General features: G+C 38.5%; 1 protein-coding gene across 2 annotated transcripts in view; it reads left to right on the forward strand.

Annotated features, from left to right (window-relative positions):
• The window catches only part of BBS9 (Bardet-Biedl syndrome 9), a 473,303-nt gene that overhangs the window by 418,401 nt on the left and 36,544 nt on the right, over positions 1-18,358 (forward strand). Inside the window, exon 22 of one of the 2 annotated variants that reach the window (XM_018047136.1) lies at positions 11,662-12,372. The exons of the other annotated variant lie outside the window; for it this stretch is intronic. Coding sequence (XP_017902625.1) covers positions 11,662-11,702 — 41 coding nt within the window. The 3' untranslated portion in view covers positions 11,703-12,372. Of the gene's footprint in view, positions 1-11,661; positions 12,373-18,358 lie in introns of those variants that run through there. 2 annotated transcript variants of the gene reach the window in all.

The following is an 18,358-nucleotide window of genomic DNA, read 5'->3' on the forward strand; positions in this document are numbered from 1 at the left end:
ACCTTGGTTAACCTTAATCACCTATTTAAAGGTCCTATTTCCAAATACAGCCCCATTGAGGGGCTGGTTAGGGCTTCAACCTATGAATTTTGGGGAGGACACAAGTCAGTCCATAATGCCTCCAGGTAATAGCTAAGTGCATGAAGGACTTATATTTTATTCCTTTTGTGTGTGTGTGAACATAGCATCCTACTTATGCCTAGTATATATATAGTTGATGCCCATCATATATTTTTTAAACTTCTTATTTTGAAATAATTACAGACTCATAGGAAGATGCAAAAATACTACATAGAATCCCAGGTACTCTCATCCAGCTTTCCCCAATGGTAACATTTCATAGACTGTAGTCTGGTATCAAAAACAGGAAACTAACTTTGGTCTACCTTATGTTTTTAGAATGAATCAGTGGAGCTGTTTATAAAGAAGCTAAGTCTTAAAGTAGGTGTGAATTTTAGATATTCAGAAAGGACAGTGGCAACTACAATAGATAGAGTTGTTAATTTAAGCAAGGAGATATGGGTCTATAAATAAACTGCTTAAATTTTAGGTTGGAAATTTAGTTTGGTAGATCAGTAAGCACCAGTTGATATAGAACTTGAAAAGCTAGATAGAAGAGATTGAGCAAATGGTGAAGGGAACTGTTTAGATTAAGATATAAGTGATTTATAAAGGACAGCGTTCTATTCCATTTTGAAAAGTGATTTAAAAAATAAAGCAAAAATAACTCACTGTGTTTTAGACATACTAATCTAATAGTGGTACACAGGAGAGAGGGGAATATGAAAAATAGGGAAGAATATAGAAGTTTCATCAAGTTTTTAAATTGCATTGATGGAAATCATTGTTTATGTGCTTTATTTCAAATACAGTGAGTTTGAGATGACTAAGATGCATCCAAGAAAAGAGATATGTTAATAGCTGGATCTGAGGGATTTGAGTTGAAAGGGAAAGATTAAAGCTTAAAAGTAGATTTTAGTATCCTCAGCTTAGAGGCCATCACTGAAACTCTGTCATTGGAGGAACACTATGGTAGTGAAGGCAGAGGCAGGGAACACTGGATTTGGGATTTATTTGCAGAGCCAGATAAGAAGTGCATTCTACATGGAGGAGGTGAATTTCAAACAATTCCCAGCAGAAATGGTGTCAGTACTATTTAGGACAGAAGGTCAAGGAAAGATCCGTCTGTAACTGGAAGGAACAGTATAGGAAGGCAAATGCAAGAAGTAGGCTTTTATCAAGGTTTTTACTTCTTTTCCTTTTCTTCTCTTTAGAAAATATATTTCAAGATGTTTGAAGGTTGGGGAGTGATGGTAAGATGAGAGGGCTAAAAATCCAACATTCACATTAAATGGGGAGGTTTGAGGAAGCAGAGGAATAATCTAAAATACAGTTAAACTGAAAAGAGTATTTGAGAAGGGAAACAAATGAGAAGACAGATATAAATTGGAAATATAGGGAGATTTTAAAAAAGAACATTTCATGAAGTTCAGACACATGAGCTTTGGAGAAGTAAAGTTTTATAATAATCTGCAAGAGAGAAAGAAGGGGGCGAATGGTGAGGCAGTAAATTCAGGTTGATTTGCAGTGGCTGCTGTGGGAGGGACAAGCTCAGCCATTTAGCAGTTGTGCAGCTACTTCTTCCTCTAGAGCTATAATTTTCTCATTGAAATACTGAGATAGCACCACCTTGTTTTGAAACAGCATATTGCTTCAAAATTATTTTGAAAATCAAACTATATTGTTAGAAGTAAAGCAAGCATGCAGTTTTTAATAGGGTTGCTCCTATCAATAATTATGAGGCTTCCCTGGTGACTCAGATGGTAAAGAATCTGCCTGCAATGCAGGAGACCTGGGTTCAATTCCTGGGTCATCCATTGTAATAGGGAGCCCATAATGGAATGAAGAAAGGTTAATTGAAGAATATTTGAATCCAGGATTAGAGCTGTATTTGACAGGAGAAGCAATTAGGAGTAACTATAGGGGAAGGTCTACCATCAAAGACCTAATGGAATAACGTTCTCCCTGTGTGTACTTAACAAATACTTGTTGATAGATAAGCCGGCTGGTAACTAATTACAATGTGATGACCAAAGCCCAGTTTCTGGGAAGAAGGGCTGTTAAAACAGGAGTAGAATACCAGGGGAGTTTGAGGAATTTCCTTCCCTGCAGATGTTTAAACTAATACGGATAGTCAACAGTCTGAAGATAATTTGGGAAAAACCCTGCCTGAGAGTAGGGAGATGAATTAAATAACTCTTAAAGTACATCACTATTTCTATTTCTTCAGCCATGTCATATGAACAGATCTTTAATATGTACATTTTTACCGTCATCCAGCTGTAAATGTGAGCTGTCTTTTCTTTGGACTAATTTCATATGAGATATTATAATGGAAACCCTAACTGTGTAATTTTCAATATCATTAAAAATTGTGTAGGTTGACCGAAAGAAGGAGTACTTCCGTAAAACTGGAGCATCCCTTGGAAGGTACTTACCTCTGAGGCTTTGTATGATATAAAAAAATAAAACTTTTCTCCCATGTTTAATTGATATATGGGACTATTTTATATTCAAATGTGAGGATAAAAAGTTTGTACTTATTCCAGCAGCTGATGGTTTGAAGGGATTTCTACTGATTCAACTTGTAAAAAATCTTTTCTAGTTTTCTTCCTCTCAACTTTTACCCCTACCTGAACTTCTGCTACCTCAGTGAGTCTGTCTTCAATAGTAAGGTTTTACTGCTTCACCTCCAAATTGCAAGAAACACATATCCTGTTTTCTTTCCTTCAACTGTTACTCCCAGGACTTGTTCTCTCTCTGCGGAATTTGATCTTCAACAATAACTTCTGTGCTTTCAGTAGAAATTCAAGATTATTAAAATTGTATGTATTGTTTTTAATTCTCCTTTAGATTTTAGTGTCCCTGGATAAAGTATTTTAAGTACTTAGAATAAACTCATCAATCAGTTACTTATGTGAGACAGTCACTGAAACTTATTTTTATGTCACATTATTTTCATTTAAAATAATGGGAATACCCACAGATAGAAGGGACAGATCCAGCAAGGTGGCCCATTCCCATTTTTATTTCTGGCCAAAATACCTGGCCTAAACTGGGAATGACATTCTGCTACTGACACTACACAGCCCTTACAAGGAATGATGATCTTCTTGCAGTTAGAACTGTTGAATGAAGTCAGGTCTGTGCTCCCAGCCTTTAAAATGCACTTTTCACATTAAACTTTGAAAGAAAAACATTTTTAGTGTGTTTGTTTATTCAAATAAATCATTGGAATAACTAGACCCTTCTGATTTATGTGTAATGTGATATTTCCTAAACAATTAAAAATGAAAATGAAAAACTATTCTATCTAGTGGCTCTTAGAGTATATAACCTGATTCTGAAAAGTAAAATGCCTTTAGTTGTATTTCTATGTACAATATATCTCAACTCTATGCTTTTTATTATTATTATTTTAATATAAATTTATTTATATAATTGCAGACTAAGTATAATATTGTATTGGTTTTGCCATACATCAACATGAATCTGCCACAGGTGTACACGTGTTCCCCATCCTGAACCCCCTTCCCTCCTCCCTCCCTGTACATCCCTCTGGATCGTCCCAGTGCACCAGCCCCGAGCATCTTGTATCATGCGTCGAACCTGGACTGGCGATTCGTTTCACTTATGATATTATACATGTTTCAATGCCATTCTCCCAAATCATCCCACCCTCTCCCTCTCCCACAGAGACTGTTCTATACATCTGTATCTCTTTTGCTGTCTCTCATACAGGGTTATCGTTACCATCTTTCTAAATTCCATATATATGCGTTAGTACACTGTATTGGTGTTTTTCTTTCTGGCTTACTTCGCTCTGTATAATAGGCTCCAGTTTCATCCACCTCATTAGGACTGATTCAAATGTATTCTTTTTCATGGCTTAGTAATACTCCATTGTGTATATATACCACAGCTTTCTTATCCATTCATCTGCTGATGGACATCTAGGTTGCTTCCATGTCCTGGCTATTATAAACAGTGCTGCGATGAACATGGGGTACATGTGTCTCTTTCAATTCTGGTTTCCTCGGTGTCTATGCCCGGCAGTGGGATTGTTGGGTTGTATGGCAGTTCTCTTTCCAGTTTTCTCTACACTGTTCTCCATAGTGGCTGTACTAGTTTGCATTCCCACCAACAGTGTAAGAGGGTTCCCTTTTCTCCACACCCTCTCCAGCATTTATTGCTTTTGGATAACAGCCATTCTGACTGTTGTGCTCTGCCAAAGCGAGCACAACTCTATGCTTTTTAAAAGGTAACTTTTTGTTTTTAAAATGTTTGATTTTTATTTAAAAATAAATAATATTTTGGTTAGTTAGAATTTTTGTATTTCTCTTATATCTGCTTTCTGAGCAATACTCCATGTCATGTGTAAAATGTTCCTGAAAAATATGATATCTGTTTCTAGCTTCAGAAGCTGTGATTTATGCTAATACTGATAGGAATATTTTTATTTAGTATAGGCATTTGTGTATTGGTTGTTTTAAGATATTTTTGGCTTTTGTTCTAAGATATTTATGGCTTTAAAGCCCATAAAATAAGAATCAAGTTTAAACCCCATAAAACAAGAAGTAAATACATTGTACTAGTGAGTAGTATGGCAAGGCATGCAGGGCCCCAGCTTAGTAGTTATAAGGAAATGGAATGGCAGATACCAAGGGTTCAAGTGTGAAGTTTGGTGAGTTTCACTCAGTATGCGAGCAAATTTGGAAAACTCAGCAGTGACCACAGGACTGGAAAAGGTCAGTGTTCATTCTAATCCCAAAGAAAGGCAATGCCAAGAATGCCCAAACTATTGCACAATTGCAATCATCTCACACGTTAGCAAAGTAATGCTCAAAATTCTCCAAGTCAGGCTTCATTGTTACGTGAACCATGAACTTCCAGATGTTCAAGCTGAATTTAGAAAAGTCAGATAAACCAGAGATCAAATTGCCAACATCCGTTGGGTCATCAAAAAAGCAAGAGCATTCCAGAAGAACATCTACTTCTGTTTTATTGACTATGCCAAAGCCTTTGATTGTGTGGATCACAATAAACTGTGGAAAATTCTTCAAGAGATGGGACTACCAGACCACCTGACCTGCCTCTTGAGAAACCTGTATGCAGGTCAGGAAGCTATAGTTAGAACTGGACATGGAACAACAGATTGGTTCCAAATAGGGAAAGGAGTACGTCAAGGCTGTATATTGTCACCCTGCTTATTTAACTTCTATGCAGAGTATATCATGAGAAACACTGGGCTGGATGAAGCATAAGATGGAATCAAGATTGCTGGGAGAAATATCAATAATCTCAGATATGCAGATGACACCATCCTTATGGAAGAAAGGGAAGATGAACTAAAAAGCCTCTTGATGAAAGTGAAAGATGAGAGTGAAAAAGTTGGCTTAAAGCTCAACATTCAGAAAACGAAGATGATGGCATCCGGTCCCATCACTTCATGGCAAATAGATGGGGAAACAGTGCCTGACTTTATTTTTCCGGGCTCCAAAATCACTGCAGATGGTGACTGCAGCCATGAAATTAAAAGACACTTGCTCCTTGGAAGAAAAGTTTTGACCAAGCTAGACAGCATATTAAAAGCAGAGACATTACTTTGCCAACAAAGATCCGTCTAGTCAAAGCTATGGTTTTTCCCGTAGTTATGTATGGATATGAGAGTTGAACTATAAAGAAAGCTGAGCCCCAAAGAATTGATGCTTTTGAACTGTGGTGTTGGAGAAAGACTGTTGAGAGTCCCTTGGACAGAAAGGAGATCCAACCAGTCCATCCTAAAGGAAATCAGTCCTGAATATTCACTGAAAGGACTGATGCTGAAGCTGAAACTCCAGTACTTTGGCCACCTGATGGGAAGAATTGACTCATTGGTAAACATCCTGATGCTGGGAAAGATTAAAGGTGGGAGGAGAAGGGGAGAACAGAGGATGAGATGGTTGGATGGCATCACTGACTCAAGGGACATGAGTTTGAGTCAGCTCTGAGAGTTGCTGATGGACAGGGAAGCCTGATGTGCTGCAGCCCACGGGGTTGCAAAGAGTTGGACATGACTGAGTGACCGAAGTGAACTGAACTGAACTAATGAAAAAATAAAGTTTGATACAGCATACTTTGTCAGTGGGACATTTAGTCATATATAGGCAGACAAGTTACCTAATATTGTTACCTGTTTTTATTTAAGAGATAAAAAAATCTTTCCTTTCAAAATTAGATAAAATTTAAGGCTGTTAAATTTTTAAAACTTGACCTGTTATCTCACGGAAAATCATTGATCATTTTTACACTTTATAAATTTATAAATGATGAACTTAATCCACCATTTCCATTTTAAAAACATATCATGTACAAAGCCAGACTGAGACCCCATAGTGAAATTTTTGTTGCATGTGTAGTATTTTTCGGGCACTGTTCTCGTTACTACAGGCACAGTGGCAAACAGTCCACCCTTACTTTTCTGGTGTTACTTTCTCATTTCTAAACTTTGCCCAGCTTTCCTCTGCTATATTACATCGACTCTATTCTTTTTCTTCCCCTCCAAACTTATAAATTATACCAATTATACTGTGGTCACTTATATATAAATTAGGGATAAAGCTAATAGTATCTGTAAACAATTCATCTTTGGTGTAGGGAACAATATTAGCAGCATAATGGGCATGTGTAAAATTTTTCAAGGTGGGGGAAGGAATTTTCTTCATGAAGATAGGACTGTTTTTTTGTTTTTTAACAACAACAACAAAAAAAACCTTTGTCATGTTCTAGGCACTGTACTGGGCATTGGAATATGCTGATCAAGAAGAGAGATTTCCAGCTTCATGGGCGCTTACTTCTGGCATAGGAGTCAGATAATAAACAGTTGGTACGGCTAAATAGGAGAACTGCAGGCTGAATTATGTACAGTGTAACAAAGGAAGTTGAAAGAGTTGCACAGGTAGGGGCTACTTTATACAGGGTGACTGGAGGAGGCTTCTGTGATATGGAAGATGAGAAATGAGGATCTAGGGGAGTAGCATTCCAGGCTGAAAGAATAGGATTCAAAAGCTTTGATTTGCTGAGAGTAGTTCATATTCATACACGTGCAGGCACATATGTAAGTATCTGAGCTAATGAATGTGTTAATTAAATCATCAAGGGGAATACTCTCCCACCATATCATATATCAAAGTATCACATGTAAACTTTAAATCTTTTACATCTTTGTTAATTATGCCTAATAATTTAAAAAAGGAATTTAAAGGGCTAGAGGCTAGAAGGGTCTCAGTGTATTCAAAATATGCCTGATGGCTTGATCTTAATGAGGAAAGGAGAGCCACATCATGTAATACTCCTTACAGTCCATGGTCAGGAATTTAGATGTTACCTTATGAGTGGTGGGCTTCCCAAGTGGCACTATTGTTAAAGAATCCACCTGTCAATGCAGGAGATGCAAGAGACGCAGGTTTGATCCCTGTGTCAGGAAGATCCACTGGAGAAGGAAATGGCAACCCATTCCAGTATTCTTGCTTCGAAAAATTCTGTGGACAGAGGAACTTGGTGGGCTATATAGTCCATAGGGTCCCCAAGACTCAAATGCTACTGAGCATGCACGCATGTGCACACACGCTCACACACACATACACACACTGTGAGTAGTGGGAAGCCATCAAATGGTTTTAAGCAGAGAAATTATGTGATCTGATGTATGTTTTCAAGAATTACTATGGCTACTATGTCCAGAATGATTTGGAAAACAGCTGGAGGGAGAGCTAGGGAGACTATTGTAGACATGTAGGCAAGAGGTGATGATGATTGGGGTTGTCACAATGGCCTACTTCAGAGTCTGGAATATATAGAACATGGTGATGGATTGCACGTTAGGGTCAGACAAGGAAGCAGAGATGACTTCTGGAATGTTGGCTTTAGTAACAAGGTAGAAAGTAGTATTGTTGGTGAAAGGAGGGAATCTGGAGGAAGAACAGTATGTGTGTGAACGTGGATGATAGGAAGGGCAGAGTAGAAGACTCAGTTTGGACCTATTCCATTTGTGAAGCCTAGTGGGCACCCAGTTGTAAATACTGAGTGGTCTGGTGCTCAGGGGAGACTGTCGGGAGATGGCAGCCTCTGTATCACAGGCTTTGAAGCTGGACTGGCTCACTCATATGGAGAGAGAAAAGAGAAGGGAGGCCTCATCTAAACCTTGAGGCCTTCCAGCATCTAGAGGTCAGGAAGAAGGGCAGGAACCAACATCGGAAATTGAAGAGAAGTAGCCAAGGAATGAGTAAAAGGAAAAGTGTGAGAAAGGAGCCACATGGAAGCCAAGAAGGGAGAATTTCCAAAGTCAGCATTGTCACATGCTGCTAAGATGGAGCAAGTTGAGGGCAGAGGTGGGAGCTGACAGATTTCTACCTGAGGTTCTAAGACATTTTGTATATCATATAGTCTATTTCATAAACTAATGAAATAATCATACAGGCTCCTCTTCCCTGAATTCTCCAGGCAAGAATACTGGAGTAGGCTGCCATTTCCTTCTCTAGGGGATCTACCCAACCCAGGGACTAAATCCGGGTCTCCTGTGTTGCAGGAAGATTCTTTACCATCTAGCCACCAAGGAAACCCAATGATACAGATATCCAGTTACAAAGTGAGATAAATACTATGAGGCAAGAGATTATAGAGGCTCAGACTTGAAAGTAGCAGTGAAATCATGAAGAGAGATAGCCATGAGAACTTCAGAAGAGAAAATGAGCAGATTTGTTGATAGGACATAAATCTTCATGACCCAGATAATCACGATGGTGCGGTCACTACCTAGAGCCAGACATCCTGGAATGTGAAGTCAAGTCGGTCTTAGGAAGCATTAATATGAATAAAGCTAGTGGCGGTGATGGAATTCCAGTTGAGTGAAAGTGAAAGAGGAGAGTAAAAAAGTTGGTTTAAAGCTCAACATTCAGAAAACTAAGATCACAGCATCTGGTCCCATCACTTCATGACAAATAGATGGGGAAACAGTGGAAACAGTGTCAGACTTTATTTTGGGGGGCTTCAAAATCACTGCAGATGGTGACTGCAGCCATGAAATGAAAAGACGCTTACTCCTTGGAAGGAAAGTTATGACCAACCTAGGTAGCATATTACAAAGCAGAGACATTACTTTGCCAACAAAGGTCTGTCTAGTCAAGGCTATGGTTTTTCCAGTGGTCATGTATGGATGTGAGAGTCGGACTATAAAGAAAGCTGTGCACGGAAGAATTGATGCTTCTGAACTGTGGTGTTGAAGAAGACTCTTGAGAGTCCCTTAGACTGCAAGGAGATCCAACCAGTCCATCCTAAAGGAGATCAGTCCTGAGTGTTCATTGGAAGGGCTGATGTTGAAGCTGAAACTCCAGTACTTTGGCTACCTGATGTGAAGAGCTGACTCGTTTGAAAAGACCCTGACACTGGGAAAGATTGAGAGCAGGAGGAGAAGGGACAACAGAGGATAAGATGTTTGGATGGCATCATCAACTCAACAGACATGAGTTTGCATAAACTCTGGGAGTTGGTGATGGACAGGGAGGCCTGGCATGCTGCAGTCCATCAGGTCACAAGGAGTCAGACACGACTGATCTACTGAACTGAACTGAACTGAAGGGTTAATTGGAAAAGAGAAATATTGGGGAGGGGTCCTGTAATGCTTGTTCCAGTTGGCTGGTGCTCCATTCATTGAGAAGGCATCTTTGGAAGAGGATGAAGCTTGATAGAAACAGGTCATGAGTTCAGTTATATCCGAGTTGATTTGAGTGCTTATCTCATGTCCGCTTTTCCTGTAGGAAGCCTTCCCTGAATATTCTATCCTTAGCTAATTATTCTAATTCCTATAGATAAAATAATGTTTGCAATTTCATATGTTTCAACCCTGTACTTACTGTCAGTACTTCACATTGGCACTTTTTGTTACACTCTCTGGTTCTCTATGTGCTGGATATCATTCTTATTTAGAGCATAAACTCAATGTGGACACAAAATACATGATTACTATTTTTGTTTATATAAGCTGATAACACTTGGCAGGCTAAACATTATGTAGTATTGTGTATTTTTTTCCCAGTGTCACTAGGGGATTTTCTTGAGATATAGACTAATTTCTTATGGGTTATTTAATAATCTCAAAGATTCATTAGATAAAGAATGTCTTCCAGGACAACAGGAATGAGTGAGTTTACTGACATTAAGTGAATTATACACTCTGATGTTTAGTGGAATATGTTCCCTATCTGGAACTATTTTTGAATTAAATTTGTGAAACCTCTACTGCTTTCTGTGTTGAGAGTAGTATTACTGAACTGTGACTAAAACACAAAGATGGTGAACCCTCGAGTTTTGCCGGTCTTATATTTTGCTTTTTGTGCGTTATTTCTTTAATACATTACAAAACATCATCTAAATTTGCATCTATTATAGAATTTGATAGCCTCTTCATACTTTAAATTGGCCTCAGAGATTTCAGCATTGGAAAGTTGGGATTTTATTTTTCCAGCTGTTTCAGTGTAATATATTTGAAGACAGAGGCACTGTCCGGTAAGTTTATAGCCTAAATAAATCTATTTTAAAGGTGCGCTGTCTGGGGCTAGGTGGCATAATGGGATGACATATGAGCTATTCATATTTGAAGACCTGGCACTAAACTTGTCTCAGGATGCCAGGAAAATGACTTTAGAGGTGTCAGTTTGCTGGAGTCCTTGGTGGGCATCTGGGAACATCACAGAATCGGTGTAAGGTCTAACATAATGTATCCTCTGTAAATTATATTGCTACATTAGCCACCCAAGTCCAAAAGAGCAATTTTTGAATGACTTCAGTAGACATTTCAAAATCTTGTTTTAATAAGTAATGAGAAGGGCAAGCCATGAGAAGTACAAGACTGTCTGAAAGAAAATCAGCCTAATCTAAAGGATTATATGTGGGACTGGGAGTTGAAAGTTAATTTTTAATATTTATCTACTATTTATTTGCCTCATCAGTTATTTAGCAAATATTTACTTAATTCCCTTTTTCTGAGCCTTTATCATTTTAGGCATGGATTTCATAATAAGACCAGTTACCTTTCTTCTTCCTGGCTTCAGGTCTCCTACAAATGCCAATAAAAATATTTCAAGAAAGTGTCATGAAAAAACTTATTATTACTAAGAAAAACCTTGATAACCTTGTCTTCATGGCTTGTAAAGTCATCTCTCAATAATCCCAAGATTCTTAAGTGGACTGCTTATCTGAAGATCTTTTACTTTTTCTGCTTGCCTTTTCCAAGAATGTCTAGTATTAGTAATTATACACTCAGTTTCCATTTGAATAGGTTTTTAAATTACTTCAAAGCCCATCATCATGAATTCATATTTAATATCTGAATCTAAGTTTTCCTTATTGTAGTAACACATTGTGTGCTAGCCAGAAACATCACTTAATTTGAGAAAGCATAAAATGCACAAAGGTGCCAGTCAGACTTTGATTTTTATTGTGAAAATATACTTCAGTAACTCACAGACTTACTGTTTATTAACTTGACCTATTTATTTCCTTTCATTTTGTATTTAACTCCCGTGCATAAAATGATCTGGTTAATGGTTTTTTTTCTTTTTCCAGAAGAGACTGTTAACAAGGAAAGCAGTGGTGGTGGACCATGACAGCTGATGAGGGGTGATCCTGGGCAAAGAGTGTCTATCCTCTTTCTGTATCCACGAGAAGGTTTCAGTCTGAAACTAAGCTACACATGGTTTTGTAGCATTTCTAAGGAGTTGATCCAAGTTGATAGTGCTCCAAGTTGCTTCCAGGCTTTTTTCTTGTTGAAGATCTTCCTGTTGACTTGGATGCTTGGAATTCTCCATGGAATGCAGGATGCTGAAATACAGACAGATGGTTTTTCTCTCAACCTCTCTGAACCTCAGTTTCTTTTTCTTTACCTCTAACTGTTAGGATCTCAGTATCCTTCTCTGTGTGTCTGTGATACGACCCTTTACCAGAAACTGTCCCAAGTTCTACTTCCTGTGACTCTGCTCATTGCTTGGGCAGAGCCTTTGATGCTTCATAGTCAGCTCATAGAAGGATGTGAAGAGAATTGGGGGTAAATTGTACCTCTTTAACTGAAGAGGTGGTTTCAGGTTAAAATATACTTTAATCATTATCTATTGGAATTAAAATTGTGTTTATTATATAAACCATAATTGAGTACTTATTATGTGCTTATTATCATGCAGAAGTCTAGGTGTACAGAGGTGAACAAAGTAGATGAAGGCTCTGCCCTAATAAACCATCCATCCCAGTGGGGAAGGAAGGCAATACACAAACGCATAAAAAGATAATTACAAACTATAATGAATAATACGAAGGCAAGGTAGTGTGGTAAATAGGAACCAGCAGGGGGAGGAGGGATTGGGGAACCCTTCCTAAAGAGGGGTTATCTGCAGTGAGGTGGGAAGGAGCCCTCTGTGTGAAGATGCCCTTGGTGGGGTTGGGAGTGAGAATAGGGGAGGCAGTCGATGTCCTAGAGAGAGGGAATAGGAAATGCAAAGCAAGTAGGAAAGAAGGCCAAGGTGATTGGGGAGGATGACAGCGGACGGGGTTGGTAAACTGAGTAGGGGCCAGATCATAGAGGAGGCCTTGTGTCAAAGCTTAGGGTTTAACAGAAATGACAATTCTTGAAATAGGAGGTTTTTTATGAACCTGTTATCTCTTAGACCAGATGAAAGGTGGCAGTCCTAAACTTGAATAGTCGATGTGCATTCATAATCTGGAGTGGTTTTGAGCAGAGCCAGCAGCATGTTGAAGCAGTACTTTATTGTATTCAAAGGCCTGAGACCACTCAGTTCTCAGGCATTTATCACTTGAAAGTGGAGGAGTAGAAAAGTTTAAAAGGCCATAGCAATAACATTTGAGAAAATGAATAATTTAAAGTGAATTAAACCATGAATAATGAATTATAAAAGGAATCCTCACTTGTGATTAGAGATTCATAATTTTCATTTTATAGCAAAATATGGTTGGCTGCCATGCATTCCTGACTTACTTCATCTAAGTACAATTAGGCCCAACACATTAGTGCCTTGATGTGCAGACTTATGACTGGCTTCTTGTGTTGAAACCATTAAATTTTAATGTATTCAGCTTAAGCATAAGTGGTCACAGATGATTCATAACCCTGCTCCCTGCTTTTGGTGAAAATGATCATTAGCACGAGAATTGTCCCCAATGGCCACACTTATCTTCGTAGTTGATTTCCTAAACATGTTTGTGTCCATAGAAAACCAGGAATAAACATTGCTTAGCTGATGGGTAAAGCACAATGATAATTGCTCTAAAGCCGCAGGATATTTGATGATGATAAAATAGAACTCCATAACTCTTGACATTTTCTTTTTTAATTTCTGGTGTCAGGAGAGTACAAGTGATATAAGCTGCTCTTTAAGAATGGAGTTAGCCAACCATGCGTTTTTAGTTTTTAGTTTTTTTTTTTTTTTTTTTAAGAAGTAAATGCCAAGAATTGCCCATTGTGTTACCACATCATCATTTAGCTGTTGGACATAGAGGAAGGATGAACCAACCAGCAGGCTTGCCTGACTGATACTTTAGATGGCCGCTTACCCAATAAAAATAATACTGTGGCTTGGACATAGGCAATCAACCAGCCTGGAAATTGAATGCTCACCTGACCAACCATTATCCAGGTGCTGAAAAATCTCAGCCCAATATGCTGCTAGTTGAATTTACATATCTTGTGCAACCCATGCAGACGCATATGACGTGATGATGTCCCTCCTGAGTTGAAGTCCTGATTGCCTTCACAGTAAACTGCTGGTTATCTGCCGAGACTCCTGAGTCCCACTGTGATCTGGCTTCTGTGTCTCCAGCCCTTTCGCTCGTACTTGCCAATTAGGCAGCTACCATTCTGAGCTATCCACAGACTCCTAGAAGGAAGCATATTTTTTCCTTGTTCTCAGGTCTCCCTTGTCCTCAGGCACACAAGTCCTCTGCCTAGGATTCCCATCTTGTATATTCCAGCTGGCTGACTCATGTGAACTTTTATGATTCGGATAGTGTCTGAGACCATTCCTGCCTTTCCCCCTACTCCGAATACCCTCTCTCCCTGAGTCATAGTTCTATCCCCATTTGACCATTGCACCCTGTATAGGATTGCGTTGTATTATAGAGATTGGTATATCCTAATGCAACCCTGCTGTGGGCTCCTTGAGTGTAGAGGATGTGTGTTGTGCCCTTGGTACCCCTGTTTGTTAGCATAGAGTTTGCATATGGTAGGCTCTTGGCGCTGGATGAATTTCTGTATAGGTTATATCTCTTTCCTGACCCTGAAATGTAGAACAACTGGCTGTTCTCCAAACTGGTTTAGGTATCATGTTGGATTATTCTTGGTAGAAACAAGATAACCAGACTTACTTCAATCTCCTCATCACATTACAAATGATTTGACTGCTTCCTTTTCTAAAAGAAGACATTTTTACAGTCCCATTACTTAATGAAGGAGCATGGTCCAAACTTGCTGTAACTCTGGAAATCCTTATGAGACTCATTCATTAACTATTATGAGATTAGCCACACCTGGGTATAGGCTTTGATTCAGGTGCTCTGAGACTGCTTTTATCCAAGCAAACTCAAAATAAGAGCGCTGCTCCCTGCTTCCCTCCCCTCCTCCCATTCATTGTAGTTTCAGGGCATGAACCACTGAACAGTCTGTCTCATTAAATAAAGCGATAATATTTTAGGGCTGAGAGATACATCTAAAAGTCTCCGTTCTATACTCCAGGCCATTGTGTTTCTAAAATATCCCTAAAAAGATAGATGTTTATTCTTAAGCATCTCCAGGGATAGGCTTCCACAGCCCTCTCAATTATGTGTTCCATTATCTCACCAGTCTTCTCATCAGGAAGGTTTTTTTCCTTAATGTCTAACTTTAATCCCCCCTGTTGTAATTTAAACTCATTTCCTTTTGTCCTGACTTCAGTGGAAAAAAAAAAAAAATAGCTCACCAGCACCCACCCCTCCCTATTTGTAATTGAAGATGTCTGACTTCCTCCAGGCAGCTCTTTCTAATGCTAAATGGACCCAGTCTTGCCTTTTTCTTCTTTTGCCTTTCTTGGAGACTCTTCCTTTTAAAACTTTCATTGTTCTTATTGCAGCAAGTATCAGGGACCATACATTTCAGTTCTGTCATTTTAATCCTGCAGCTTATTTTTTCAGTCTACCAATCTGTATAACCTTAGTAAGCCACTTAACGCATTGAAAAAGAATCAATGGACACAATTGTAAAGAGCTTCACGGTTATGGGATTCTTCATCTCTGCAAGCAATCTGCTACAGCTGTCCAGTACCCTCCCTCCCGATGGCATGGTCAGGCTCTCTTGCCCCACGGCTTCTTGGCCCGCGTTTCGTAAATACATGGTTATGTAACAGCTGAGATACTTATAACACTGCGGATGTGTGTCACAAGGTGCTTGCTTAGACTACTTTGTGCGGTACGCATATATGAGCACCACCTGAAAAGCCCTTGCGGCCGCATTATGGCTGCGTCCACTGGGTCAACCACGAGAGGAGAAAATACAGCGTGTCTGCTGCTGCTATAGCTGCTGTACCAGCCTGTAGAGAATAAACACATCTGCAGTTCCTACGGCTCTTCTGAGTTTTCTTCTAGCTTCCCTGCTCTTGGTTTGCCTACCCTGAGCTCAGCAGACAGTGAGATACAGCAAGACACCAATTTACATATTTAAGGGTGAAATGATTTTCTTGTCTTATTTCTTGCTTCTTCAGGTATATGTTTCATGTGGCCACAACTACAGTGTTTTAGAGTCTCAGAGCTACTCACTGCTGTGCCAGGATAGCTCAGGGATGGAGGGAAGGGGACAGTATTCTCATTTTCTTTTGCCTTTCTCAGATCCTAGAGGCAGTAGCATTGACAGAAGCTACAAATTTCCAGTGTTCATGGAACATTAATCTTTTTTTGGAATCTGAGATAAGAACTTGGAAGTAATATGAAAAGGAAGATTAGCTGGAAAATTAAAAATACAACTGTCTTCCTCCTAAAAATAGGAACTTCTCCATGAAAATTAGAAAGGAGATGATAATAGGTGTGGATGAGGATGAAGTTAAACAAGACGAGAGAAGAGGCAGTGGAGCAAGAAGAAAACAAGTGATGTGATCAAGTGAAGCAGAAGAAAAAAAGTGCTTTAATTTGTGATCCTCCAACAGGGAAATATCGTAGTTAAGATCTCTTAGTGAAAAATAAACAACTATAAAATTCCAGAATAAGAAGTGACTCAACTTTGTAATATAAACATGATAAGAATTTCTGTTGATGTCTATGCTGTTAATTCAGTGATTCCTCATGACATGTTACAATCCACTGCCTATGATTTGAGGAGAGATGGGTATTATTAATTTGACCACTTAGCAATTCTACATAGTCTGATCCTTCAAGAATAGTCCTTCACTATAAATAAAAAATGTCATTGAAATTACTGTAACTTCAAAGTGACTTCAAACTCAGAATAGGCATGTAAGCAGTATTAGGTTTCCTTCTATTAATTGAAGATTATATTAATGATACTCTGTCTTCTATGTAGCAGTGCCATACAGGGCATTTCAATGAGTATCTAATTGGCCCTTAAATTTATCTTCAAAAATCAAAGGGAGAAATTGGTATGCATGGCGGGTGGACTGAATATTAAGTCTCTGTAGTATTCAGTAGAGGATTTTAAACATTTTTAGTAATCACTTCTGGAAGCTTCATTAAGGAGAGAGGTCTTTTTAAATGTACATGCCTGTTACCTAGGACTACTTAAAATTAACTGCAACTACCCAGAAGGAAATGAAATTTTCCTTTCTCCTGCTTCTCTGAAAAGATAGCAGTTGACCAAAGTTTCAGTCTGCAGACAGGAGAGAATGCCATCTTCCCCTCAAATTAAGTTAATTGGCTTCCATTAAAGCAAGTGTGTCCCTATTATAAGTCACAGTCCTGTATTCTAAACTAAACTTGAAACAGCTCACCACGCTAACTTAAAAAGCCTTACGTCTTGAAAATTTAGTGATAGGAGCCATGGAAATGAGAAAGGAGACATCCTTAATATTCTTTAAATAACCCAAAATATGTCAATTTTGATGCCAAATTGTTGATGCCGTGGAGAGTGTGAATAAAATTGTGATTGTTATTATGGATTATATTCTTTGACTTAAATTGGTAGGTCCTAGGCAACTGCAGTGAGCCTTGGATGTGTAAATCAGAAACACTGTCAAAACAGTACTCCAGATGTGTTATGTCATCTCTAGGGTCAAAATGACAAGTTCAGGTCAATAATAAAATCATTTGCAAGGATATATATTGATACTCACTTAGATTTAAGCTCCCAGATTTATGGCATCTATATATTTTACTTCAATTTTAAACCCAGGTAAAGACCACTGGAACCTAAAATCTAAAAATAGATTTATTGTTAGGATTAGTAGTAGTTGTTTGCTTTTAATTTATTGTCATCCTATGACTGTCATCCTAAGAGACTGCTTTTAAAAGAATTTACAGTTCCCACAAATACAGGAAGTGAAATCTACGTGGAAAACAAAAAATCATTCTGTTTGAGCCAGTTCTGACATTATTCTGATTTGAAATCAAGACATTGATTAGAAAATTGAATTTTGATAATATTTTTAGGGCCTGTTTTACAACAACGCTCTGTCTTAGAAAGGTGCTTTTGCTTCAGTGAAATGGTGTGTATTTTTGGCCTCTTACCCAACTCTTTAAAAGAAACTTTTTATTTTAATGTAAAATTGATTCTCATGTGAATAACTCAATCTTCTATGCCTATTGAGTTGCACGTACGGGTCAGTTTAGCCACAGTGCATACTATAAATGATGGTGAAGGGAAGGAATGTCTGAGTAGGAGTGCTACATAATAACTGTGCCAACCTGCATTTATTGGTAAAGTGAAGTCATGAGTTGCAAAGTAAGCTCTTCGAAGAAGCTCTCTTTATGGTGGGCCCTTTTGCATGATTGGAGTGTCTGAGAAAGAAACTAGCCTACAACTTCAGATCTCAGTATGCTGTTACCAGTAAGGCCAAATTCTTCCTGGAACTTATGCTTTATTCATTTTAGCTTTGAAAGATTAAAAGAATCTTGCCTGGAATTCATTAATTTAAGAATGCATTTCATTATATTACTGTTTTACTTTAAAGATCAAGAAAGTATTCTGTTGTCTCCTGTTTTATTGGGAAATGAGGAGGGGAGGGAGAGAAGAGAGGGAGGGATAGAGCGGAGGAGAGAGATTTCTTTTACTTGCGTTTTT

Source organism: Capra hircus, chromosome 4 (assembly GCF_001704415.2).
Source record: "Capra hircus breed San Clemente chromosome 4, ASM170441v1, whole genome shotgun sequence".
NCBI lineage: Eukaryota > Metazoa > Chordata > Mammalia > Artiodactyla > Bovidae > Capra > Capra hircus.